The sequence below is a fragment of the Drosophila subobscura genome, chromosome O (genome assembly GCF_008121235.1).
Source record: "Drosophila subobscura isolate 14011-0131.10 chromosome O, UCBerk_Dsub_1.0, whole genome shotgun sequence".
Taxonomy (NCBI): domain Eukaryota; kingdom Metazoa; phylum Arthropoda; class Insecta; order Diptera; family Drosophilidae; genus Drosophila; species Drosophila subobscura.
The window spans coordinates 19,773,820-19,800,829 of record NC_048533.1 but is presented as its reverse complement, the minus strand read 5'-3'; the positions used below and the strand labels follow the sequence as shown (position 1 = coordinate 19,800,829).

Below are 27,010 nucleotides of genomic sequence, written 5' to 3'. Positions count from 1 at the left end.
CGGATCAGTAACGCCAAACTTCTTTCATTTCAAACCACCATATCATCTAAATGAATTGGATCATGAAATGATTAAACAGCAGAACATGCACCGTCAGACCATAAATGGATTGGACTGGTCAGATGGTGAAATATCGTATTTAAGTTTAGGTGAAATACTATCACCACTTAACAGATTTAGCACCGTAATAGTACGTGGTGGAATTAAGAAGAAGTTCTTGTCTAAGTATTTAACAAATACCATTATTGATATTGATATAGGAAAAAGTCTGACCTTATTTCCAAATTATTATACCAACTGTAGAATTCACAAAAAAAGTTCCTCTTAGATGTGCACTAAATAATGTATTCAAGCTTTTTGTTTTCTTGGAAAATTCGAACTATGATGTATACTGTAATGGTGAAACATATGTATAGAATATAAAATCCCAGTATGGAATAAGCGCTTGCATAAAGTAGTTGTTTAAAATGGACTTCTTTAAGCGTATGTTTGGAAGTGATCAACGCAACAGAGGATACACAGAACTTGTTTACTGCAATTATTGCGGTTCTGATACTCATTACGAAAAGAACTGTCACAAAAAACGCGATCAGGAGAAACCTAAATAAATTGTTTTAAAGGATAGAAAATATTATATAAATTTTCAATAAATAAAACTTATTAAAAAAAACATCAGCTATGTTTAAACAATTTATACATCCTTTTACAATGCTAATTTGTGGTCCTTCAGGGTCTGGAAAGACAACGTTTTTAGAAAATTTAATAAACAATAGGAATGAAATGCTAAGTATTTCAATTGATCGAATACTGTGGTGTTATGGTGAGGAACACGCTAAGCCAAATTTCAATAACATCGAATACTATAAAGGAATTCCTGAACAAATTGAAAATGAAGCGAATGAACCCATTCTTTTAATATTAGATGACTTGATGATGGGGGCATTTAATAAAAATGTATGCGAGCTTTTCACGAGAGGATCTCACCACAGGAACTTATCTGTAATAGTAGTTACACAAAACATCTTTCATAAATCATCACATACGCGAGATATTTCTCTAAACACAAAATACATCGTTGCATTCAAAAACCCCAGAGATAAACTGCAATTTCAATGCTTGGCAAGACAAATTTATCCTGAGAACTCTCAGGAGCTATTTAGAATATATAAGGAGGTCACAGATGAGCCACATGGTTATTTACTTATTGACCTTACTCAGGGAATAAATGATCTCCTGAGATTTCGAACAGATATTTTTAATTCTGTGTACACCATTTGCTTTGCTGATGAAAATGGTTTACAAAAAGAATCTAAATCGATTGAAAGCGAACAAACATTTATTGTATGTGCTCAAAAGGGCCAACCACAAACTTCGAAATGCAATTATAGGTAATTGTGATATTGAGTTGGTGAAAGCATTAGTGGAAATAGTGTTGAACACATTACAAGGAAATCATAAGATATCAAAATCTCAACTATATGCTCTCAAAAAGTATAAAAATGCATTACGTTATATTTCATGTCCAAAACGTTCAATCAATTCCAAGAGAAAAGTTCTAATCCAAAAGGGAGGATTTTTACCAATTCTAATCAGTTCATTGCTCTCGGGGATTTTTTTTTTTTTTTTAAACAATGCTTAGAAATACGCATCAATTAAGCAAAGTAATTTTAATGCGTCCGAATGCTTATCAAAAACTAATAAAAGGTGGAAATGAAAACGATTTAATAAATATAACATTTTTACCTATTTTAAATGATAAGAAAACTAGTGACTATAATAAATGGATCAAAATACGTCAAGAATTGTGTTACTATCAAAATAAAAAAAGAAATAAGACAATGGATGTACGACCTAGTCTAAAAACATCACATCCATCATCTAAAACCACTGGAACACAAACACAAGACGACTCAGTCGGGTTTGATGTAATGCCAACAACTGATATTCTTTACAATAAAAATAATGTTAATCCAAAAAAGGAACTCTCAATAGATAATGAGTCACATGATTTACCTAATCTCAGCGACGATGAAGATTTAATGCCTGAAAAAAAACTTTTAAGTCAACGCATAATAAACGTAAAGTAAAGGACACATCATTTTTAGATACTCCATTTTTAGACACTCAAGTATCTAAAGTGTCTAAAGTGTCTAAAGTAAAGCTTACCGATAAGCAGCAAAAACTAAGAGCAAAACTTAAGAGGGATAAAAGTGAACAAAAACCATTACAAGACTTGAAATACGTAAGCGGACGGGAAAAGTTGAGTAGATCTGTTAGAAACAGAGAACCTTTGCAAATTGAAAAACAAAATTAATTGGGTTTCCTACAATTAATAAACGGAGAAGAACATAAAACCAAAATGACATTTACAACACAGTTTTTCGTTACATTACTCAGTAATGATTCATTAAATGTCTTTAATGATAACGTTAAGTGTGCATTTACAAACATTGTAAATATTCCTGAAAACATGAATGACGAATGGGAAGTTGGAATCACAGACTTATATCTTAATAAATGTGCACCAGACAATCATAATAATTCATCGATTATGTCTGCAGAAACAACAGAATTCGTTATTAGCTTAGTAAATGGGGAAACATTTAGATATGAAAATGAATCAATTGAGTCTGAAGTTTTTGAAAATGGATTAATTTTTGTTTACACTGACATTATTAAGCCAAGATGTGTTGGAAACAAGAGACCCCGATGTCTTCGAGTATTATATTTCAATGGAAAAGAGCAACTCATACAATTCAAAAATATTGAATATTATCCTATTGAAATATGGTCACCAAAGGAAATTTCAATATTAATTACTGATTCCAAAGGATATAAAGTACCATTTGAATCTTCAACAGTTCCAATATTTATTACTCTACACTTCAGAAAACGAATCGAAATGCTATAAATAAAACAGTACAAATCTTAATTAGTTCAGAGTAGAAATAGTCATCATGACGAGATCTTATCAACAATATTATTTAAATCAATGCGGTGGTGGGTTAAATCATATAGGAAGTCTATATGTGACACCCAGAGTTATCCAACAAGGTAGAGGAATTGGAAATTTCTTTAGTGGTCTTTTTAATTATATAAAACCACTATTCCTTTCGGGGATAAACGCTATTAAAAATCAAGCCTCTGAAACTGGAAAGGCTGTAATAAATGAGTTTGGTCGAAAACCTTTAAGAAACATTATCCAAGAACAAAGCAAAATTGCACTGCAAAATCTATCAAATAAAGCAATAAATAAATTTACACGATTCCAAAATGGTGAAGGTAAAAAGAATAAAAAGGGAAAAAAAAAAAAAAAACGAGCTCATTTATCATCTAAACAAGGACGCAAACATACGCAGTCGAGATCAATAAAGAAAAAATCATCCAAGAAATTAAACATAAAAGATATTTTTTCGAAATCAAAATGACCACCCATATAGAATGTATGAAAAGCGAATTGGATCTGTTTGAACCACATCCCACACAAAGTTCTATTCTGAGAACTGAAGAAGTTTCATACAACCCCATAGCATCGTTGGACAGTGCTTCTTCAATTGAATTCGTGTGCTTAGGAAATGGTGAAACATATAGAGACCTGTCAAGTGTTTACTTAAGACTTGTTGTACAGAAAAAAAAAAATGATAATGGTGTCATTGAAGGAAACAATGTTGGAGTAGTTAATAATATTTTGCATTCAATGTTCAGAAGTTCATCAGTCTACTTAAATAATATATTGGTTTCTCAGAGCGATAATAACTATCATTATAGATCGTATTTGCAAACGATTTTAAACTATGGCAGTGATGCCAGTGAAAGTCACTTAGCTACTCAAGGGTATTATCCTAATTATGGAAAATTAATATCTGGTCAATATGTTAACACCGATGGGAACATTCTGCTCAAAAATATATTTCAAAACAGTAATAAGGTTGAACTGTTCGGAAAAGTTCATGGAGATATATTTAATCAGCCAAAATTACTCATAAATAATGTTGATTTGAGGATAACTTTTAACATTGAAAAAACAGCATTTTATTTGATGGAAACTGATACTGAGTCAAGTCTTAAGATATTGGAAGCGCAACTTTTCATGAATCACATAACTATTAATCCAAGCATTTTATTGGCCCATCATCATGTTTTACAAACTAAAAATGCCATTTATCCATACAGCAAAGTTCAAGTAAAATCATTTACAATATATCCAGGAAATAATACGCTATCAATTGACAACGCAGTTATTGGACAGCTTCCTAATTTCTTAGCTTTTTGCATGGTAAAAAAACAAATCATATTCAGGAAATCGGACATTAAATCCATTCAACTTTGATCATTTTAAAATTCAACGCTTTAATCTAATGGTAAATGGTGTGCAAGTACCATCGCAGGCACTTGAATTTGATTTCTCGAATTCCCGAAAATGCTCAAAGCTCTAGAGGATATAATATGTTATTCAGATCAAGTGGCATAAGACATTATGATCGAGGCTTGCAAATCACAAAGGAAATGTTTGATAAAAACAGTTTTATATTAGCATTTGACTTAACTGCAGATCATCATAATTCAACTGTATGCTCAAATTTGATTTCTCAAGGATCCATCCGAATTGAAGGACGTTTTTCTGAGCCTCTTACAGAAGCAGTTACTTGTCTGGTGTACTGTGAATATGACTCAATGATTGATATTGATAAACATCGAAATATACGTGTTCTTCTGTAAAAATGAATACATTGCAAATCGATAATTTGCTCTCCAAGCATTCAAAAACAAAAACAATTTTTAAAGGCGTTTATCCCTCTGATAGGCTCCCAAAAAGTAATTTCTAAATATCCTGCTTTAATAATAGCTAACACAGATTCTTCAAACCGTCCAGGAACGCATTGGGTTGCATTTTACTTTGATAGTAAGCATTCAGCTGAATTTTTTGACTCCTATGGTCAATATCCTCAGAAGAAAGAATTTTTAAAATTATTAAGGAATAATTCATTAAAGTTTACATTCAATAAACAACTACTTCAAGGATATTTTTCAAGTACATGTGGTCATTACTGTATCCTATATGGAATTTAAAAAAAAAAAAAGAAAACCTTAAATTTTTTTTTTTTTTAACAATTTAAGAAAAAAAATGATTTAAATTATAATGATAAGCTAATAATGAAAATGTTTAAAAAATTAGCTTTAAAATAAAAAAAACAACGTATTTATATTTTCAAGTAAATATTTTATTTTTTGGAGTGGGATTCATTCTGTTATTTAATCTATAATATTTAAGCATAAGGTCTATAGCTTGGGCTTTCTTTGCCGGTAACGTATGACAAAGGCATGTATCAGGTCCATCGGTAGCATCGTCGTCGCTCCAGGGGCACAGCTTATAGTGAAACCCGAACTTGGAGTATTGGAGCTCCTTTTCCTCCAGATCCTCCAAAATAAGCATGAGGTTTTCCAGGATTTTCAAATGCTCATCGAAAATCATCTCTTCGAATTGAATAAGAAAAAGTTTTATTTGATGGGCGTGCATGATTCAGCTGGTTTCTTGTAACTGATACTGATGATCGTTCAAGGAGCGCGGTTCTTTTATATCCATGCCTTTACTCCTTCATCATTAGGATTTTTCTTTTCATAAATATTGTAAATAAACCGTACTATACCATTTATCTCTTTCTAACTCGCAAATGTATTTATGTTTTAACCTGTTGTCTTATTTTTTAATTTTACATGAATATCTAGTTGTCTCTTTTCTCTTATGTATAAGAGAGGCAATCCCTTGAATTCTTTATTTATTCTTTACATAAAAATTGGAAATGAGGAGTGCTATATCTAGTCATCTCTTTTCCTTTATATATAGGATGTGAAATTCCATGCTCCTTTATCATCTTAAAGGGTGTTTTTGTAGAAAATTTGGTTACATAACTTTTAGGTAAAAATATCCAAAGCGGTTCATTGTCCTTATTACTTAAATAGAGGACTACCTTTGTTCCAAATGATGTTTTTTTAAGTTTACATCCATTGATCTTGTACGCAAATCCTAGGCATAGATCTTCAACCTTGGTGTATCCAATCGCAGGTTTTATCTCGTTAAGTGAATCTAGGAACGCCTATGCATGTACATGTTTCACGAAGATTTGATTATCCTTTTATATATCAAAATAAACAAAATTCTTACATACCATTATAAAATGAAACTATTCAAACTACACAATGTTTTATACTAAATTATTTAATCATGAATACATGATCTTATATACTCTCATTCGTCTTTTCTTTCTAAAATGAGATCTATGCTGATTGGTTGTTGCGCTAGGTATATAGTTGTACATACATACATGTAAAAGCCAGATGTGAGAATAGGATTTCAAATATTATATTTCCTGTCTTTATATACGTACATACATATGTACATGTAAACGTATGTACATAAACCATTGAAATGAAAACATTATATACATATATATAAAAATGGGCCGTGTGCTAGGGTTTTTTTACATATGCTCATACATAACTCGAAACCCTATATAAGAACATCTAACACTTAAGATACTTTAGTTCATTTTCTATTCGAAATGAGTGAATTTCATTGTGAGTTGTGTTATATGAAAAGAAGTTTTAGGTCCCGCAATGGACTAAAACATCACGTATTAAAAGTTCATAACTTCAGTTATCAAAAATCAAAATCATCATTTTACCAATGTTACTTATGTCCCGGCGCTATAAAGTTTTGGCTGAGATTTGACCTCAATATGCATGTTTTATTAAAGCATAACGAATATTTAAAACAATTACACAATAAATTAAATATTAAGAAATAAAATAAATATGTCCATTTCACTTGACTTTTCACGATGTTTTAATATGATGTGAAATTCAACCAATAAATACATTCAATAGTGCCTGCATTCTACCTAAAATCTACTTCTTCTTTTTGTGGAATCCTCTATTAGAAAAAACCATGTTGGAAACGAATCCTATGAGTCTCTTGGTAGAGTGAAATTTGCACCAATCAAAGTAAAAAAAAAACTATCCATTGAAAATAAATATTGTTTTAAATTTATATTGTATTTATTATATATTATTTGTAGAAAAATACATAAATTAATTGTATTAAACATAAATAAGAATATTATTAAAATTTCGTTTCGGCTCTTTCTACCGCAGCTATTAAATCGGCATTATCTTCGTCGCGAAGAAGTTCCTCGAATCGTTTTTTGTCCCCTTCGTCATTATCATCGACCAAATCGAATATACTGTCATCATCCGGGAAGTTGAATGTTTGAATTTCGTCAATCGGAGCAGCAGTCATTAGGTCATCGAGACTATCATCCCATACAATATCACTTAAGACGTTCCATTGCATTATATATTCTTGCGTTTTAATTCCGAATATCTGCGAAAGGTCCACGGAGTCGGGCTGGGTGTCCAGATCTATAGTTGCCTCAGGTTGCGAGTTTATAAAAATAATTTCGAGGTCGTCCATCTTCGTTTAGAATCCAATAGTTTATGATAAGGCTTGTAGCTGTGAGTAGCTATTATATGGGCATGTGACTATAGGACAGTGTTAGGCATACACACAGACAAAAGAAATGATAACGAAAGTAAACGAACAGTCTAGGGTCTAGGATGTCCTTTTACAGAGAAAAAAAAACCATAAAAAACCAAAAGAGATAAACGTCCCATAAATTAAATAGTGCCGCAGATTCATTTGAAAGGGACGGGATGAAACACTTGCTTGAGGGATGTTTGACCAGATTCATTTGAAAGGGGCTGGATGAAACACTTGCTTGAGGGATGTTTGAATCGTTGTAGGGACCCAAATCACATAAGCAGGGAGAGAGGGATAGTTGTTTGATGCTTGTAGGTAACCAATCATATAAGCAGAGAGAGATGGATAGTTGTTTGATGGTTGCTGTCCAGGATTATTGATCATGGATTTTTGACAAAGTTAGTTCACATTTTGTCCGCTAGGGGCGCCACAAAAGTAGTAGGGATTTAGGGGATTGGTTTAGACTCGCCACAAAGTAGCATTCGATATAGGAGTGTAGTATATTTACTATAAGTCGAATTAATTAATTTTTGTCTTCTCATCCTTTATGACTCCATTCTTGTTGTGAGCTCTTACCATGCAATATTTCCATATGCTTGGCTAAATATTAGATCCAGAAAGCATTTACATATATTCACAATGTAATGTTAATAAATATCCTAAAAGTATGTATTTTAGCATGATCATGTAAGTAACAGATCCTATAAGAATTTATTTCTTAATAGGAATGTTAATGGTAGTAACGATCCTTGCTAAGCAGAATATCCCATAGCAGGCAACACTAGCGCCAAGTAGTGAGAATGCACTCGAATATCGAGATCATAAACCACTTTCACCGATGTGGAGCCCCCTGGTGAGAATTTACTCGAATATCGCGTTCATGAACCACTTTTCCGATGTGGCGCCCCCTGGTGAGAATTTTACCTTGGGTACCAACCCCCTAAATCCCTACTACTTTTGTGGCGCCCCCTAGCGGACAAAATGTGAACTAACTTTGTCAAAAATCCATGATCAATAATCCTGGACAGCAACCATCAAACAACTATCCATCTCTCTCTGCTTATATGATTGGTTACCTACAAGCATCAAACAACTATCCCTCTCCCCCTGCTTATGTGATTTGGGTCCCTACAACGATTCAAACATCCCTCAAGCAAGTGTTTCATCCAGCCCCTTTCAAATGAATCTGGTCAAACATCCCTCAAGCAAGTGTTTCATCCCGTCCCTTTCAAATGAATCTGCGGCACTATTTAATTTCTTTTTTTTTTATTTTTTTTTCTGGACGTTTATCTTTCGTTTCGTTTTTATGGTTTTTTCTCTGTAAAAGGACATCCTAGACCCTAGACTGTTCGTTTACTTTCGTTATCATTAAATCCACATTTTCCCCGGGCGGCCAGGCAAATTTCCATTCTCTGTGCTGAGCTCGTTGAAAATAGCATGTCAAGGGGGAGAAAGAGTGGCCCGCAAATGCAATTCGAAATTTCCGCACTCTTTCATTTTCCTCATCCTCATCCTCTGCTCGATCTGCTCGTACTCCGACTTTCTTTTTCTTTTTCTTTTGCTTTGTTTCGGTTGGTCCGTGCTTGCAATTTGTTTTTTTTTCAATGACTTTGTAATTGAGTTAAAAGTTGTGTCCTAATTTAGGTTTTATTTTGAAATTCCAATAACAGTAAAGTTCTCGGAGCGACGGCGACGGCAAGGTGCTAGAAGACTATCGATTTAGTGCCCGATTGAAGTCACAACTCCAAGACCTCAAATATTCATCGACTGCAGTACACTGGCTCCAGCTAACGGCCAGTGGATTAAGTTATATGACGTGCGGTTCATAAATCTCGTTTGCGGTTCAATAAATAAAACAATTAATGGTTCGGTGGAAGTCAATGGAACTGCAGCATCATCCTTCAAGCTCAGCTCGACGGTACACATTCTCTTCCGTGCGATTTTCGAGACTTCGAAGGAATCTCTGGCTTATCCATTACCCCAGATAAAGCGATGGGACTGCGAGCTGCCCAGAGTGCGTGGCGGACAATTAAAAAGCTCGTAAAACGTGGAATGCCTGGCCCGGGACGGCAGCCACGAAAACAACGAGTAAACGACCATTGAACAATTTACAGGCGTAACCAAAATGGGCAACGTCATGCGGACAGTGTCCAGGCGGAGGACAGTCCGGGAAGGTTCAACGGTTCACGTCACGTCTTTTTTTGTTGTTGTTCCTCTTGCATTGTTCTCCATTCTCCACTTTTACTTCCACTCCATCTCTCTCTTGCTCCCTCGCACTTTGTCCGTCTGTCTGTCGGTCTGTTTTTGCTGGTTATTAAGGGTAGAATTTTTAATTAAATTCTCGCTTGAATTAGCCCCATTTCAGTCACGTGTTAATAATAATAATCAAACGTCCGAGATGACAAACGGCAGTGGCTGACTGACTGACTGACTCCTCAAGCGTAATCATTGTACACTCGATTCGATGTGACCGTGACGTAGGACCCATCCTACACCTGCAGAGCACACAGAGCACAACCCATCCCCGTAATAAGCTCTGCGGCTTTGGCCTGTGCAGTGCGGAAAATCCACCATAATAAGTAAAACTTACTACGGCCAATTGATTCTTTTTTGTTTGGTTTTGTTTTGCAACTTTTCCTGCTCTGCTCTGCGTACCTGGCGTTCGCTTGTTCGAGATTTATGGCCCGCGGTTCGGACCTGATCGGGCGCAGGGACAAACTGATTATAATATGGCTTGACGTTTGTCGCTGTGCTGGGCCGTTGTTGATTAAGGCCAGTTACAGCCGTTACCCTGCCAGCGGGCTTCTATCAACTGGCAACTAAAACACAAACATGTGTACCCACAAATACCAGCAATCTGATGTTACGTAGCCCGCGGCTATTTATATTTATTGGCAATTGAGGTAGGCGCCCACTGACAATGCTCGCACTCGTACTGTTGTTTACCGAAAATAATATGCTAATGAAATTTCCATCACGTGGGCATGTACCTACTCAAAGTAGTTAACGAAAAGCGCTTAAGCAGCAGGATTAAAGCATTATCGTTGAGCCGAAAATATGGTAAATATCAGAGAACAATTCCACCATTCGTTCACTGGAAGACTAAACTATGATAGTCCGATTAACCCACATTTCTAGGCACATGCTAGAGATTTTCTTCTCAAAGTGCTTACAGTTTACTCCAGAAAGTTGAATGATGAACCAGCTCCTACGATATCCGCTATTTTTAAGCTTTTGTTCATCTATTTTAATACTCAAGGAGGCGGTGTGCATGGCATTAAAATATTTGATAGCGAGATGCTCGCAGCTGTTTTTTGTTCTTCGTGCAATTTGTTGATGCAAATATTTAAGCATTAATGCTTGGAAAACATCAAGCAGCAGCAGCAGCAGCGGCAGCAAAAGCAACAGTGGAATGATTAGCTTAGAGCCCCAGGCACCCTCCAACTACAGTCTCAAAGTAATAGGTGCCCACATCCTGGCAGCCACCAGCATCCACCGCCATGGAGGGATGTAGCTGGGGCGCATCACTTCCCCACATTACCATGTCTTCTATCAGCCACATGCTCGTAAGCATCGTGGCCGCGTCCTTGTCGCCGCGCTTAAATCAATTTACGCGCGCTTTGGCATATTTAGTGGCATAAAACAGCACAACATGCTGCACGAAGCGGGGAGGCGGGGAATGTGCGGGCATGCGGGGAATGTGAAAAGTGCCGTTGACAGATTTTTCTCCTTTTCGGCTGGCTGCTCCCCCCTGCATCCCTCACGCGGGGGGACATGTACATGGACATGCCGCAGACACTGAAAAATGTATGAATGTAAAAAAGAGAATCTGCCGCGGAATGCGCGTTGCCTTACAGGTGAAGGAATGGCAAGGATAAAGCCGAATGGTTTCCCATACGGGTGTACATGTGCGGGCGCTACATCAGTTAATTATGGCATCTGCCATTGTGAATTAAATGTTCAGCTTAAATGTTTATTTTCCCCCTTTATTTTTCACTCCAATATCTATTGGCAGCATCTTGTGAAACTCAACTCCTGGCCAGCGAAAGTTGCGTAATTCCGTTTCAGTTTCTTTCTCATTTCTTTGTTGATTGTTCGAAATGTTGGTAAACGGAAAGTTCTTCGGCAAAAGATACTTCTTGAATCTGTAAGCTGCATGAAGTAGACTCAAAATATTATTTTCATCAATTTAATTGCGAATTGTTTGTGCCAAAATTCATGGAATTCTACAATTCATCCACACGGAAAACGCTCTAGGAAAGTTGCAAAAGTTGTTGATGTTTCAAGACATTTTGTAGTTTGCACACAGAGCGCGAAAATGGAATGCCTTTGCGTCGCAAACTGAAATTAATTAGCTAGAAAATGGAACAAAAAGAGCCAATCGAAAGGCTGCGACTGCCTCGTGGGTAGATGCATTGCAAACAGCACAAAATAAATTCGGCGAAACGAGCGAAACCCACTCGCACACACTTTGCATTTGTAATAGATACATTCGAGTACAATTTACGGATACTTAAAGTACTGATCTTCTCAATTAAGTGCTTGAATGCTCTTGGAATCGATTTCCCAGGCAGGGCAATGTCTATCCTCAACCCATGCCCAAGCCACTGCCCATGCTCATGCCTTTCCCTAGTTAATTTTTTATTGGCAATTTTTGAACCTTTTCTATGCGGGCTTTTGTTGTATGCTTAGGCCACAGCAACAATATTTAAATTTGTAGCTGTGTGAGGAAAATTGATAGGATTTAATGGCGTTTCTGAGAAGAGAGGTCGATGCCAAGCTGTCGATAAGCTCCGCTCTAATAAAATACATACAGACGTGCGTGGATATGTGTGCACGGACGGCAGTGTCAGGGGATAAAGTGTTTAGTTTCGCCTTCTTTCAATCGTTTTCCTGCAGCATTGGGTTTGATTTATGGCCCGCACATTTTGGGGCTCATTAGAAAGCCATAAAGTGTTGCCATTAAACGATATCCCAATTGATGGCCAAGTGCTGAGCTAAGCCCACATGCAGCCAATAAAAGCCTCATTAGCGTAATGGCTGCGTCCTGTGTAGTTCGGAAGAAAGGACAATGGATTACAGCACAGAATGAAAGCATTTTTAAAGCGTGTCGCAATCATGGAGTTGATTCACTTACAATTACCACTTTATTTTGTGGTTTGCAAAAGAATTTCCATCATTTTAGAGCATGTTTAGCACAACCAAATCAAAGTTAAATGCTCTTAATACAACTAATTTGTGTGTTTCCAACAAACTTTCAGGACAAGTAACCAGAGTTTGCCTCTACACACGAGGATTATTGCAAAAATTGGGTAATAAAGTCCATTGCATTGTGTAGATACACCTCAAAAGCGTTGTACAAATATTTCAAACAACATTTATCAATGTTGGTTGTCGTTTTAGTGGTTGTCTTTGGTTTTTATTGTTATCAATGCTCGTAGGCATACCCGTATGCGAGTGTGTAAAGAGCAATTATTATCGTTTTGTACAGCTCACCCATCCCGGGTGCCGGCTGGGCCCTGATTGCACACTGCCCATGACCACCCCCGCCGTGGGGAAATCACATGGAGAGCATTTATAACATGCATGAACACGAACGTCGAGTGCGAGCTATTTGCGGAGCTGCCAAGTTAATTAAATGGCCAAGCCAGCCGGCCGAGCACATAACTATGCAGTTAGTTGTACAATTATATTTGCCAATAAATATTTGATTTCATTTGAAAAAGTGCACTATTTCACCGCATAGAGAGGCAGAGACAGGAGACAGAGAGAGAGAACAGAACTCTCTCTGTAGTTAGTGGCTGTGGCCGTGGCCTTCTGGCGATCTGAACTTTGAGGTTTCGAATGGAAACACAACACTCGATGGTTGATTGGATTAAGTTGAATGTACATGAAGATAATTGAATATCCCTTGCATATATGTAGGTATGTAAATTTCAACTGCATGCTATCTGGAGTATCAGCAGAAAGGCTTTCAAATTTTTTACTTCATCTATAATTTATTGCATAAACTTTCAACCACAAAGTAAAACTTCTTTTGATCGTTTAGCTGCCTTTAAAGCAGGGCTCGGCACCCATACAATTAACGAGACGTTTTTGCGTTTGTGTGTGAAGACGCACGCAAAACGGAACATTGGTATTGGTACGAATCACTGTAGTACGCGTGTACGTGAGGGCAGCGCAGCAGCCGCGCAGCAGCAGCGCATTTTTCCGCACCCCAGGGATAGGGCCGTGCCGAGCCCTGCTTTAAAGTATGGAAACACCTTGACAGTTTGCCCAAAATTGTTTTTCTATTATTGGCAGTCAAAGGAGCTGGTATTCCCCATGTGCTATTCCTTCAGGAACATGCACAATGCGGCGTATCCTTCATTGGGCACTTGACAAACGTTGCATATCGATAGATTTCATAAATGTATGACTCGGAAAGTGCCTCTTGGATGATGGGTGATGGGGCACTTGTGTGTGGCATAAGTACACTTCACACGCATTGAGATGCATCTGTGTGCGTGTGTGTGCATGGGAGTTACATGTAAATGTGTGGGTTTGCACTGCACTTTGTTGTTGTCGCAGCTAGAAAGTAACAAAAAGTGTTGCAAAACTTGCTGCTCCCTCGGGGCTGCTGCTCACCGTTGAAGTCAACCAAATTGTAGCGCTACATGTTGCATGTTGTGTGGCAAGGATGTGCGTGTGCCGGGCCAGACCGACCATTTGACTGCTCTCGATGCCGGGGCGATGCCTGCCGCTCCTGGGTCCTGCTGCTGCATGCACAATTGATTGCAATGATTGCCCGGGAGCGGACTTTGTCGTGCGAATGCCAGTACGAGTGCGGATCGGATCGGATGTACGAGTATGAGTGGGTGTCTGCACTTGTTGTGGCCATAATTGAATTTTATGGCCGCTTATTTTTATTGCTCCCCCGAACCGAGCAGCCTCAAAACGGCAGCTGCCAATTTATGACACAAATCGAAATCGACGCAAGGGTACAGCGTGTGGTGCGGTGCGGTGGCGTGTGTTGTTGGCTTTGTGGCATGCTGTGGCATGGTGGCCGTGGCCCAAGTTCAGATATATAAATAATTGATGCACGCAAATACGAAAATGTGTCATCAAAATTGGCTCCAATGCGTCGTGTCCCGAACCATAAACGAGAAAAGTGGGAAAGTGCGGTCAGCCTTTGTAGCGCGAATTCGCTTCCAATTTGCTCTTGCTAATGTGCAATCTATTTGGAGTGCTCTTAACTGTACTGTACCGATTAGGTGCTGCACATATGTAAAGGTACGTTTTGTATAAATATGAATACAATCAAAAGAGTTCAGCTTTGAGCCATCCTTGGCAACCTTCAAGCATTTGGCTAGCTGAAGGAAAATTCATTTTCCTTCCATTCACCATCGAAATGAATATGTTTATGACACAAGAACATGCCGTTGTTTTATTTTACTTTAAGCAATCTGTCCTATTTTGTCACTGGCCAAATCAATATAATAAATTATATGCGTTGATATTATTTCGCCTGGCTCTGCCATTGCCTGGGTTCTGCCTTCCTAAAAGGTTTCCCTTACGGTTCTGGCTGTGTTTTTACATTCTCGTTGCGGCTGCCCGGCAGGTGTGAAGCCTGCCGAACAGCAATAATGGAAGACAACATGAAAAATGGAAGCCAGAGATGCCCGTGGACGAGGATGAGGATGTGGATGTGGATGGACAGCAACAATGGCTGGGTTATGGCTGACCTAGGCACACATCAGTGCGCTCATAAATCTCAATTTGATTTGGGTTGCCTATGCCCGGCTCTCCACCTCTCCTGCTCTTCTTTTTCTGCGCTGTCGCCTTTGTCTGCCGCTGCCCCTGCCCCTGCCCCTGCTCCTTCCTCTGCCCATGCATATTCGACGATTTTTGTGTTTTGTTCTCCATAATTTATTTGATTTCCTTCGGATGTCTTCTTTGGCCCTGACTTTGGCTTTGGCTCATCAGCAGCCTTAAATCTTAATTCATGCGTTTTGGGTGGGCGCCCAGAGCTCCAGTGTCCCAGTGGCCGTCTAATTGTTTTGCCATTGTCAATTTCCCATGTAATTGCCGAGCAATTAGGCGGCCGTTAAATGAGCCCACATAACTCATGTGGGCGGGCCAAATGGCGGGGCGTGGCAAGGAGGAGTTGTGCGAGAGCTTTTCGTTTTGCTTTTGTGCAAATAATCAAACATTTACCGCGTTTTAAGTCCCGGCCTCTTAAAGCTTTCCACCCGCAAAGCCGCACACTCCGCGCAGTGGAAGAGTTCCGATGAGTCGGAGCCTGGCTTTAGATAATTAGTTTAGGCCGCTTACTAATTGCATCAGCGACTGCTGCTGCTGCTGCTGTGGATATTGGACCCTGTGGAAGCTCGATCCCGACTTGGTCCTGTGTGCTTGACGGGCTAATGAAATTGTCCGACGAACCACACGAGTTCCATCTCGCATCTGCCCGCCCTTTTGGTTCTTTGTGACACATTCTGCCCTGATGGCGGGGTCCTTCTTAATTGCCTGCCCCCACGCATAAGAATTTAATTTATAGCCCACGCTCTAAGCCACGTTGAGCTCAAGGGCCGCCAGTGTCGCGCTCGACTAGAGATTGCTCTCTGCTCTGCGGTGTAAACTATTCCAGCAGCATGGAGATACTCGTGCACACATACACACACACATACGTGGCAGCAGTAGCCACAACCTTGTCCTGGCACAGTTTTTGTCCTACGGAATTTTTGTTGTCGTCGCAGGCTGAGCGGAAGCAGAAAGAGGAAAACAGTAAAGAAATCAATTAAGTGTGTGTGTGGCCATGTGGGGCAGTGGAAGGAGGCGATGGCTTTGGTAGATAGATAATAATGAACGATAAGTGTTAGAGTTGCCGCCTCCATCAGTCACGCCTCAGCCCAACGGCCGACGGCTGGCGGTGGGGTGGGGCGAAAGGCAGTCCTGGAGGAGCTTCGAGAGCATTGTCTGGTCCCCCTTCTGCGCTGTTTTCCGTGTTGACTCTGCCCTGAGTGCATGTGTAAATTTAGCTAACATTTTAAGTGTCAACTTGCTATGACAAGGCAGCCAAGGAAACGCGGAGACTGGGTGTCGTCCCATTCGCTGGTTTGTGTGATTAATGGAGCGCCGCAAATAACGTACTCTGAATGAAAATAGCGGAGGATGAATACTGCTACCATTTGGGCAAACAGCAGCTGGAATGCTCTACAGCCCGTGAGATTAGGGATCAAACATGCGGCGTAGTAATGAGGCTAAACTGAAACCGATTACCATTAGATCATGTATCGGAATCTTAGTCATAATTAATCAATGTTTGCTTAATGCTTACCATCAGCTTATCCTTCCAGTAGTCTGTTGTCACCACAAAAGTAGCTTTATCCGAATACCCGAATATCGTGACTGCATGCAAATATGTTCCAAGTTCCCCGTTCCCCGTTCCGCGTTCCTCGTCCCTTCTCTTCCAGCAGAAACTGTACGGTAAATGCTGCTACCACTACATGGAACTGTAACTGTGATTAATCGTTGGCTGCCGCTCGCGCGGTGGGTGCGGCTTGACGCAGTGGAATTGTTTTCGGGAAAACCGGAAAAGTCTAGTTAACAGAATATTACGCATTACATCAGCACCCGAAAGTAGACAACATGCATGCAGAGGCATGCTTTTCATTCTCCGCCTTTCAGCCAGACAAATCGGACCGTGTCATAGGAGACAAAACATTTCCCGGAAATTTGGGTCGTTCTCGCTTGTGGCCGATGACGTGGCGCAGAGCGCAATTCCACTACTCATTCGAGCAGTCTCTTTACAATATTTGATTAGCTGCCTACCTCTATCAAATATTCATTACTGAACGTATGAAAACGCAGTGATTGGGCATGCTAAAGACAGCCCAAATGTCATTGTCCTGCTCAACATTTCCGTGCTGAGGTTAAAATTCAAACTTCAATGGCCTGAAAATGTTTTGGGTTTGCGCTTCGCTTTGCTTTGATCGTTGCAAAAAATAAGAGAAGAAAGCATAAATAAATAATGCCAACAAAAAATTAAATCAAATTGCGTGCCTTCGCTGCCAGAGCAAATAAAAATGCCGAGCAACCGCACCTGCTTTAGCTGTTTGATTTCCTTTCCTTTCCTTTCGTTACCTTTCCAGCTCCGCCGAGTTTTCCCCCGGTGGCCGCTTGTCGCTGACATGTGAAAGATATTTTAAAGCAAATATTTGAGCAGCGTTTGCTGTGGCTCGGATTGTGTTGTGCCCCCCAGGCATCCATCCAGGTATCCGTTCCCATTCAGGGGCAGATGGAGAGCTCTGGCTTACGCCGTGTATGCGCGATACGATGTGTGCGGTACGATGGGCTCGCTGGCACCAGCCAGCTTACGCTGCAGATAAGCAGTGTGCCGAAGGATAGGCGGCGGATGAGCAATGAGCATGCGATTAGTTGCACTTATCCCCCGGGGCCATGGAAATGGCATGCGACAGGAGAGGAGTGGAATTGAGTTGAGACGAAATACTGATCAGATTGGGGATTTCAACTTGATTTGCAGTCACCATTGAGCTGAATGCCAGCACAAATAACGAGAGAGAGCTAAACTAAACGTTGCCATTTGCCCGGCAAAGTCACTGATTGACTATGGCAGATGGCAAATGGCACAGAATTGGCTGTGCTGATAGTTAATGGAAATGTTCGAAGACGGTTGAAATATATTTGTACCTGAATTAAGGTCTGACTGACTCAGAGAGCTACCGCTACAGTTTTTGGTATCTTTGTGCAAAAGTTTATAGATGCCATTAGATCATATCCTCATTTGGGATTCTGCAAAGGAAAATTGTTTTCATATTTTTAGACGTTTTGTTTACAGAGGACAGGTCGAGTATATCCACTAACAAGTGTGCTCAGAATTATTGTTGCTCTTTTCTTTACCTTTTTTTTCGTTCATTTTTGTTGTCGTACATTTGGCAAATTAAGTATACGACCGGACACCTTAAATTTCGTGTCGTTTATTTATTTATTGACTTTGACGGGGCGGCAAACAGCCGAAATTGACCTACATAGTCAGCTTACGTACAGCTCGTATCAATGAATGATGTTGGGAGACAAACAAAAGCCGTATTGCCCGCAGCCGCTGCCTCTCACTTTGCTACCGTTCGCCGTTTTACGACTTAATGACTCCGCCGGGATTAATATGACTAATGGTGCGCTGGTTTCTATTCGATACCTGACAGGTAGCCCACCAAGCCAACTAGCCACAGCTCGAGCACCGCCCTTCCTGGATAGGAAAGCGGCTTTTGTGCAATTCATGTCCAAATGGTCCGCACGAGGAGGCACAAAATAATAATTATGGGCTCGCATTGTGCTGACATGCTATTTCTGTACCAGCCAGAGCTCTACAGCAATTATTCGAACGATTGCTACCCTAGTAAATGGGAACTAGGAAGATTCCAAGTGAAGAATGGCAGGCTAAGCGGAAAGAGTTTAGCAAACTTTATGGCCGTAAAGAATGTAAATCAATGTTTGAATTAGTTATCATATGTTCAAGGCTTACTCCAAAAGGTTCTAGGGCTTTTGGATGGGTTTCAAGTGCTCTTTGATTATGTTAGATGCGCCCATTATTGGGCTCTAATTTCACAAGACTCACAACATAATCATCTTCCGAATGGCCCAAGCAACGTAACACGTTTCTCGACTAACTGTGGCACTTGGAAATTTAAACACTTCACCCGCACAGACACTCTCGACACGCATTCGACCTTCTGGGGACTGGGCATGGCTGGCAGGGACTTGGGAGTACTACTGAAGTGGCTGTTTGGCTGTCATTAGCCGGCTGCAGTAACATGGGGACCAACAACACCTACGACAACGGCTTGGACAAGCAAACAAACAGTTTATCAAGCAACCGCCTGGACTCCGGCAAAGGGTCAGCCCGGAGTAGGGCTCCGCTTCTCTTATCTGGTGGCATGCATCAGTCAGCCAGTCAGTCAGTCAGTCAGTCAGGCAGTCAGTCAGTCGGTTAGTCACTCAGTTGGGAAAATTAATTAACAGCAACATTGACACTCGAACATTTGACAGAACATGCAGACAGCTGTGCAGGGCTGGCCACTCGGAAAGTCAACAAGGTGTTGTCAAGTTGAGGTCCTTTGCCAAAAGTTGCTCGATTTGCTCTACACTGTCCGAGTGTATGTTGTTGTGGCCATTGTTTCAGAGCTTCTGTTGTTGTTGTTGTTGTTGTTGTTGTGGGTCCCCACCTTCAGTTATGCCTTTGCGGCTGATAAATTGTGTTTCCTTTGTTTTTGCAAATGAATTTCATTTAGTTCTGTTTTTGGTGTATAATGTTCAACCGATGCTTGTGCGGCTTTCCCTGCGGTTTCCTGACTTTCGTGGTCTGGCTGTTGGTTTCGGGTTACGGGCTCTGGCTCTGGCCCTGGCCTGGCCATTGTGCTCGTGCTGGCGATTGTGTCTGGAGTCTGAAGTTACGATTCCCAGCGTGAAATATGTCTCAATTAATTATCAATGTTTGTGACATCGCATGGGGAGAATTGATTTGTGTGCTTATCAACATCGATTCCGATTATTCAAAGTCCCTGGATTGGGTTCTGCAAATCAAATGCAATTATGTCGTGCCCTTCGTTTGACTGAAAAAAACTGTGAGTAGGGCAAAACCAAGTCAATAATTTATGGACGTCAATTAATTATTATTCATGTAGCTATGTGTGTGTGTGTGTGTGTGTATTTATTTATGAATATTTGTGTGTAGTTCTTTGCTTCTGGGGCAGCAAAGAGCGATAAGCATTTCTGGCAAATGTTTTGCCAGCGTTACAAACAAACCAAATTCAATATTTTCCATTTGATGTTCACTTTCCATGGCCAATTGGCAATTGAAATAGTTTTTCTTTAATATTCTCATTCTCTCCATTTCTGTTTCTGTTTCTCCCGTACAGCACAAACTTCCGGCAATTTCGTGGCATAAAATGTTTGCGTCCAATATCCGTTTGGTTGTCGCCGCTGCTGCTCCTGCTGCTCCTGCTGCAGACGTTGTCGTATTCGCTGGGCCCTAAGCCAGCCCAGAGAAGCACCGAAGGGCACAGACGACTCCTGTTCCTGTTGTTCCACCTATTTGGCCCGGTTGGCCCGCGCTCCGTACTCATTTCCGGGGCTGTCGTTTCCGCCGTTTTACATTTGCAATTCGAATTGGCGCGTGAACGATTTTTTTGCCCCATTCTGGTTGCATATGCGTGGGCTAATTAGCATGCGGCATTGCCACCGGCAACAACACCGGCAGCAGCAGCAGCCAGACCCGCAATCAGAGTAGAGTACACAAAAGGACTAATAACCCGCGCTGGGCTGCGCTGGCCTGAGAACATGGAGGAGGATGTGTATGCCTCGCTGAGTTCCTACAACGATACCGGCGGCGGCGGCGGAGGCATCGACAATGGCTGGAGCAGTGCGGAAACTAGCGTGGAGCAGCTGCAGAATCTGCTGCTCTGGGAGGACGAGGGCCCATTCGGGAAGCGGCCCAATCAGAGCCAGCAGCAGTGGAATGCCACCAACGCCACCGGTGGGCCACATCCCATTGATTCCCCCTTCGATGCCAACAACTACTGGGCTCTGCTCGCCCTCGTGCTGGTCCTGGGCACGGCGGCCGGCAACATTCTCGTGTGCCTGGCCATCGCCTGGGAGCGGCGTCTGCAGAATGTGACAAACTACTTTTTAATGTCGCTGGCCATTACGGATCTGATGGTGGCCATGCTGGTGATGCCGCTGGGTATTCTGACCCTCGTGAAAGGTGAGTGAGTGCCTTGCCGCTCATCATTAGTGATGTACGCTGAGTTCGCGCAAGAATTCCCATAAATAACATTTAAACCAGGCCAGCCCGGAGTTGGGTGTTAATCTTAGTTGCGAAAGTAAACTTTCGATGGGTTTCTTTTTAGTTTATCCCCCAATCAATTTGGTTTTTCGCGTAGAAGCAAAAGTAGATAGCAGTTTGGATTTATAAAGTACTTAGACACATGGGAAAAATAACAAAGAACAGCAAGTACATATTCTTAGGTCAGTAATGAAGGAAGAACTGGGTCATTAAGTTTCAATTATATTTGGCCACCAATTTTGCGAACAATTTCACTAATATTCTGCTCTGATTTTGCAACTCTCCAACAAATATAAGTTTGATTTATAATATTCTTCACTGATCAACTGTGGAATGTGATCGAGTTCAATCAAAGAAATCCCCGAGCTGCAGGTAAATCTATCTTACAGAAGTCAGCACAATGTGAGCCAGATAGCCGCCTCAGGCTGGGAATCAGTGCGAGAATAAGCCGCTGTGGGTTCGGGTTACCACGGGATGCATTTATTGAATCTGCTGTGGCTGCTGGCGCTGCTGCTGGTGGCAGTCAGCAGCTGTCGATTGCATTATGTCGAAGGAATTTTGTTCGGATAAACTATACCCGAGACCGTCTAGAAGAATGGCGTGGAGAGGCTGCCGTGGGTTCTATGCAGTCAGACAATTTAATAAGCGCGCTGCCTTTGTCCTCCGGACTTGGCGCAAAGCTGCCAGACACAGGACCAGAAACAATGACAAGACTTTGCCGAACGGAAGCGTTTTTTGCTTTGGCAAGCCGTGGAGCAAGTGCAGCGTAAAAATTGCATTAGGAACGGCAAACGAGCGCGGGCGTATTTCGCTTTGACTCGACTCTCCGCTAAGGAGGCAGCTTGCAGCAGATTTTTTTCCCCTGCTGCTGCTGCTGCTGAATTTGCTGCTCCGATGATGACAGTTTTGTTTGTGCGCCTTGGGAGCCATTACAAACACAAACAGACACATGGAACCCTTATGCTCACAGCCGCACATATCCATAAGCAGACACCTGGAGCGCATACTTGGCAAGGGGCTGGGACTGGGACTGGGACTGGAACTGGCAATGCAGATGAGGAAGAACTTCAGTGGAGAAGCCTCCAGTGCAAGCAATGGCTGCCTGTTATAGCAAGTGCGAAAAATGTTGCAGGCTGCAACGTTTGCAACCTAAAAGCAAGAGTCGAAAAACGGAAGCGGGATTTGAATGTTGTCAAGAGTTCTGTAGCGAGACAGCAGCAGCAGGCAGGGAGAGACTGTCGCTCATGCGAGCGAGCAGGAGCGAGCATTAGATCCCAAGGATTAAGAACTCACAGGGAAACTGCAAAAGTCTGCCATTCGGCATGTGAAATCTGGCCAAAGTTGCTGGCTGTAGACGAACGCCACTCGTACTGCATAAGTTGATAATGGAAATGTGAAAGACGATAAGTCAGTGATACAGAAATTCTGTCAAAAATTAAAGCACATTTTGAGAGCATCCCTCACGACACCTTTGCTATTTGATTCCACACTCAACACACTGGCCCAAGCCTGACCACATGCGAAATTCAATTAATGGGCTCTCGGCCAGAGTGCTTTTTGCGCGTTGAAAATGCGTAAATTATGATAAAGACATTACAAAATAATTGCAACATAATTATTGCATAATTAATTTCATTTAAAACTCCACATAAAATGCCAGTTAATTAATATCTGTAAACGCAATTAATACATATCCATCAAACTGTGCCCACAAAAGAGGAAAAAACAGAAATTGAATTACGGCGCAGAATACACTCGCAGAGGCCGCCGCGTACATGTCCCGCGAATGGCTCTGAATATTTAAGCAGAGGCGAAAAGCTCGCAAAATGTTTTGCAACTTAATAAATTATACGCAGCGCCGCAAATGATAAATAAGAGGAGAGCCGCAAATAAAGAGAGCCAATAAAAAACCCAAGGAAGAGCCCCGAAAAGCCAGAGAAAGAAACATCAAAATTAATTGAGCGCAAATTGGCGTAGCTGCGATTTACAAACGCAGCGACAAAAAGGGAAAAATAAAGTAGGCGCTGAAATTTCACACACAAATATTTTAGAGCGGAAGAGCGGAACTGTACTCAAGATGGACCACGGGAGGGGGACAGGGGAGGTTTGCCAGACAGCGCGTGGCTTGCCCGAAAATATGAGCCTCCCCCTTCCCACATTGCAAATTTATCATTCTACTGTGGCTGCTGGTTCTCCGGCTCTCCCTCTCCCACTCCCGTTCCCATTCCCACTCCCATTGTTGTTGCTGTTGTCAAAAAGCATTTTAAGCGCTTAAGCCAGAGTATAAGCTGCGACACGCACAACGCTACAGTGGGACCGACTTGGAAAGCTTTCGGTTCCGTTAGTGCAAAGTGCTTCGCTGGAAATAGCATCTGGTAATTCTCTTTCAAATATACATTCCCTTCCCCGCACTGACATCAACAGAAAATAGTGGAATTGTTTTGTGTGTTTTCTATTTGAACACTCCGATTGTTGTGCTCCTCCAGAAATTCCCAATTTAATGCGGTCGAAATCCAGACGAAAAGAAAACTGGGAAGGCCTCGTCTACCATTTCGCTCGGCTCGCTGGCAATCAGATTCATTCATTTCATAGATAAACGAGCCGCAATGAGCCGATGCCAAAGTTAAAGCCAAAGTTGGATAAACTTTTCCTTCCCCTCGCCACGAAATTTCATCCCCATTGCCTGGCCATTTCGGCGGAGGTTGGCCGTCTCCACCCACTAGTTGGATTTATCATAAATCTTTAAGCTACCTGAAAGCACAGAAGCAGAGACGGAGATCGAGAGCAGCGCGGGGAAACGGCGGTACGGGGAATTGACATGTCTACGCATAGCAAATGGCAGGCACAAAATGGCAGCTGTCCTCTGGCTCAGAGCAGCCAATTAATTTTTGGTCAGCTCCCAAAATAAGACAGAGACCCTCCACCCCCGCCTACTTCCACGAAAAGAGGGCAGCGTAATGAAGTCGGCCTTGTTTTATGTATGTTTAAAGCACCGTTATCGAGTAGGACGTAGGTGAACTGGGGCGTGGCCGAAGAACCCTTTTGGCAATCAGAGCGAAATGTGTGTGTGTGTTTCTTGCTGTTATTTTTTTGTTTTTGCGGTCAGCAGCAGCAGCAGCTGTTTGACACCCACCCATCAATCAAGTTGTCACGCAGAGAGGAGAGGTCTCCTCTCGTACAACTCTCTGCATGACACGAGCCTTCATTCCACTATCCCCAGGCCTGGCACCGAGCCTAGGGCGTGTGTGTGCAGCTATGTGTGAAAAGTCAGGGGATCTCTCGCGCTGCTGAACACCGCTGACAACGCTTTAGTTTTAGCTCTGGTTCTAGCTCTAGGTTCGGTCCAAGGATCCTCAGCCAAATGCAGGCGAGTGCCAGAGCGAAGGAGCCAGACGTTCGCCTTCGCTCATTACTTATGCAAAGTCCTTTTTAGCTGTTAAGTGTTTTGTGTCTACTTACAAATGTAGCTGTAAATCAAGCGGAAGTCTTTTGGTGGCGCACACAGCCAAGGCGAGGCGAGCTCTCTGCGAGCAAAAGGGCACAATTGACTCTGTACGGGTTGTGGAAACATTAAATTCAGTTCAGTTCGTGAGTTTACTATTTCCGTAGTTTGCTGCGCTAAAAGTACAGCACTTTATGGCGAACGTAAACGCAGCCGCAGGGTTTCGATGCGTTGCCCAAGATATCCCAGTGGAAAGGGCACGAGAAATTTTATGTTGCCCCACACGTGGACGTGTATGTAAATCCTGGAAGTAAGATTGAGCACGAAAATTGATTATGGTGCTATCCAGGAGGATAAAAATTTGTATAGCTCATTAGGGTACGGCACTAAACCCTGTCTACTCGGGGCACCAGCCCTGTCGGCACATAAACTAAAACTGTAAAAACTGGCGCTGGCGCTGGCGCTGGCTCTGGCTCTGGCTCTACTTTTTCGTTCAAATATCTCCCTTCTAAGCCGGACATGGGCTTAAAACACACAGAAAGGTGCTGTTGGGGTAAGCAAACGTTTACCGAACCACAAACCCGCTCTCGGTGGGAGCTCACCTCACCGCATGTGGTGGCTTTTTGCACAACAGTTTGCACATTGTTAATGGATATAAGTATTTTCATGCTTTAACTTTTAGCATTTAAGCCCATATCATGGGCAACAACTAGAACCAATTAACGATTATTTAAGCGCAAGACAACGTCCACAATGTGCTGTGGAAAACGCTGAACCACTGCCCTATCTGTCTATGAAACAGCGAGGCATTCAAAATGTGCATTCACTGAACTTTCTATTGTTACGGATAGAAGGAATAGCTAAATTGCACTTTCTATGATTAATTGAACAAGGAACAGAAATAGCGACAGCCACAAGCGACCCAGGCAAAAAAGGGAAACTGAAAGAAATGGGAAAAGCCATTACTCTAATAATATTTGACTTGAATCGATAACGAGTCTAAATTGCAAATAGGTTTTGGGGGCAACAAACGCCAGCGACAATGCCAAGGAGTCTAAACCCCAAAAGAAGCAACAGCAGAGGGGCAGAGAGGCAACAGTCGGAAGGCAAACTGACAAAAGAGCGGGATGGAAAACCAGCTGGCAGACACTGCAGAGTAGAGAGAGAGTAAACACTAAAAATATAGCGAGACAAGAACTGGGACTAGGTGGAAATGCAACTCAAGCACGAAACCGAGACCAAGACCAAGACCAAGACCGAGACTCTCAATGGATTGCCTTGACAGTCAATGCCAAAACAATTGAGGCTTGGCTCGGCCCCGGACACAGACCCGGACACGGGCACGGACATGGACATGGACACGGGCGTGTGATGGAAACAGACATATGCTCAAGATACATGTATTTGCCCTTGTGGCAGTCGCCTCGAGACTCGCACTCGCACTGGGACTGGGACTGGGCCACCCACCCACAGCTGTAGAACAAACAGAACAGCCCAGGCCGCAAACAACTGACTAACCGAATGACTGACTTACGCAAACGAAACACTCAGCTTGGGCCGCTCAAATGGCAACGAAGAAAAGTTACTCTGCGCTTTGAGGAAAATTCCACACTGATAGATGGCAGTATTCATCAGGAAATCGGTGGTTAAAATTCTTATTTATATTGTAACAAATATTTGGAAATACTTTCAGTTCGCAGCGAGCCTTTATGCTAGTTTCAGTTTGCAAATTAAGCCAATGGGAAATGATTCAAAAACCCAATAAGCACCTTTAAGACGCTTAAGTGTGCGACCTTTGCGGCATACGAATACGCTCCATGTAGGGCTATATGTAAATGCAGAGCATCCCAGAGAGGCTAAGGCACAGGCGGAAGTTGGGAATGCACTTTTGTTAAATGGTCGGACAGACAGAGATTGCTGTTGTCTGTCTGTCTGCCGCTGTGCAGGTGAGAGCTTGAGAATGAAATGTGGTCGCAGTGACAGTGCAAGGGCTGCAATTACTCATTCATCGATTGTTTGCATGCGCCCAGCGGAAAGGAGATTTATTTTTATTATTTTTACCCAACTGGAAGTGCTAATGGATTAAGAAATGCATTTTATATGGTCGCCACGCTTTTCGCTGGAGATTGTCAGTTTAATATTTAATTCAGCGTGGCAAGCGCTGGGGCGCTGGCTTTCCCATTGTACG

At 41.7% G+C, this 27,010-nt stretch overlaps 1 protein-coding gene across 1 annotated transcript in view; it reads left to right on the top strand.

Moving 5' to 3' along the window:
• The window catches only part of LOC117898809 (dopamine D2-like receptor), a 56,661-nt gene that overhangs the window by 8,792 nt on the left and 20,859 nt on the right, over nucleotides 1-27,010 (top strand). Inside the window, exon 2 of the mRNA XM_034808461.1 lies at nucleotides 20,455-21,299. Coding sequence (XP_034664352.1) covers nucleotides 20,876-21,299 — 424 coding nt within the window. The 5' untranslated portion in view covers nucleotides 20,455-20,875. The remainder of the gene's footprint in view (nucleotides 1-20,454; nucleotides 21,300-27,010) is intronic.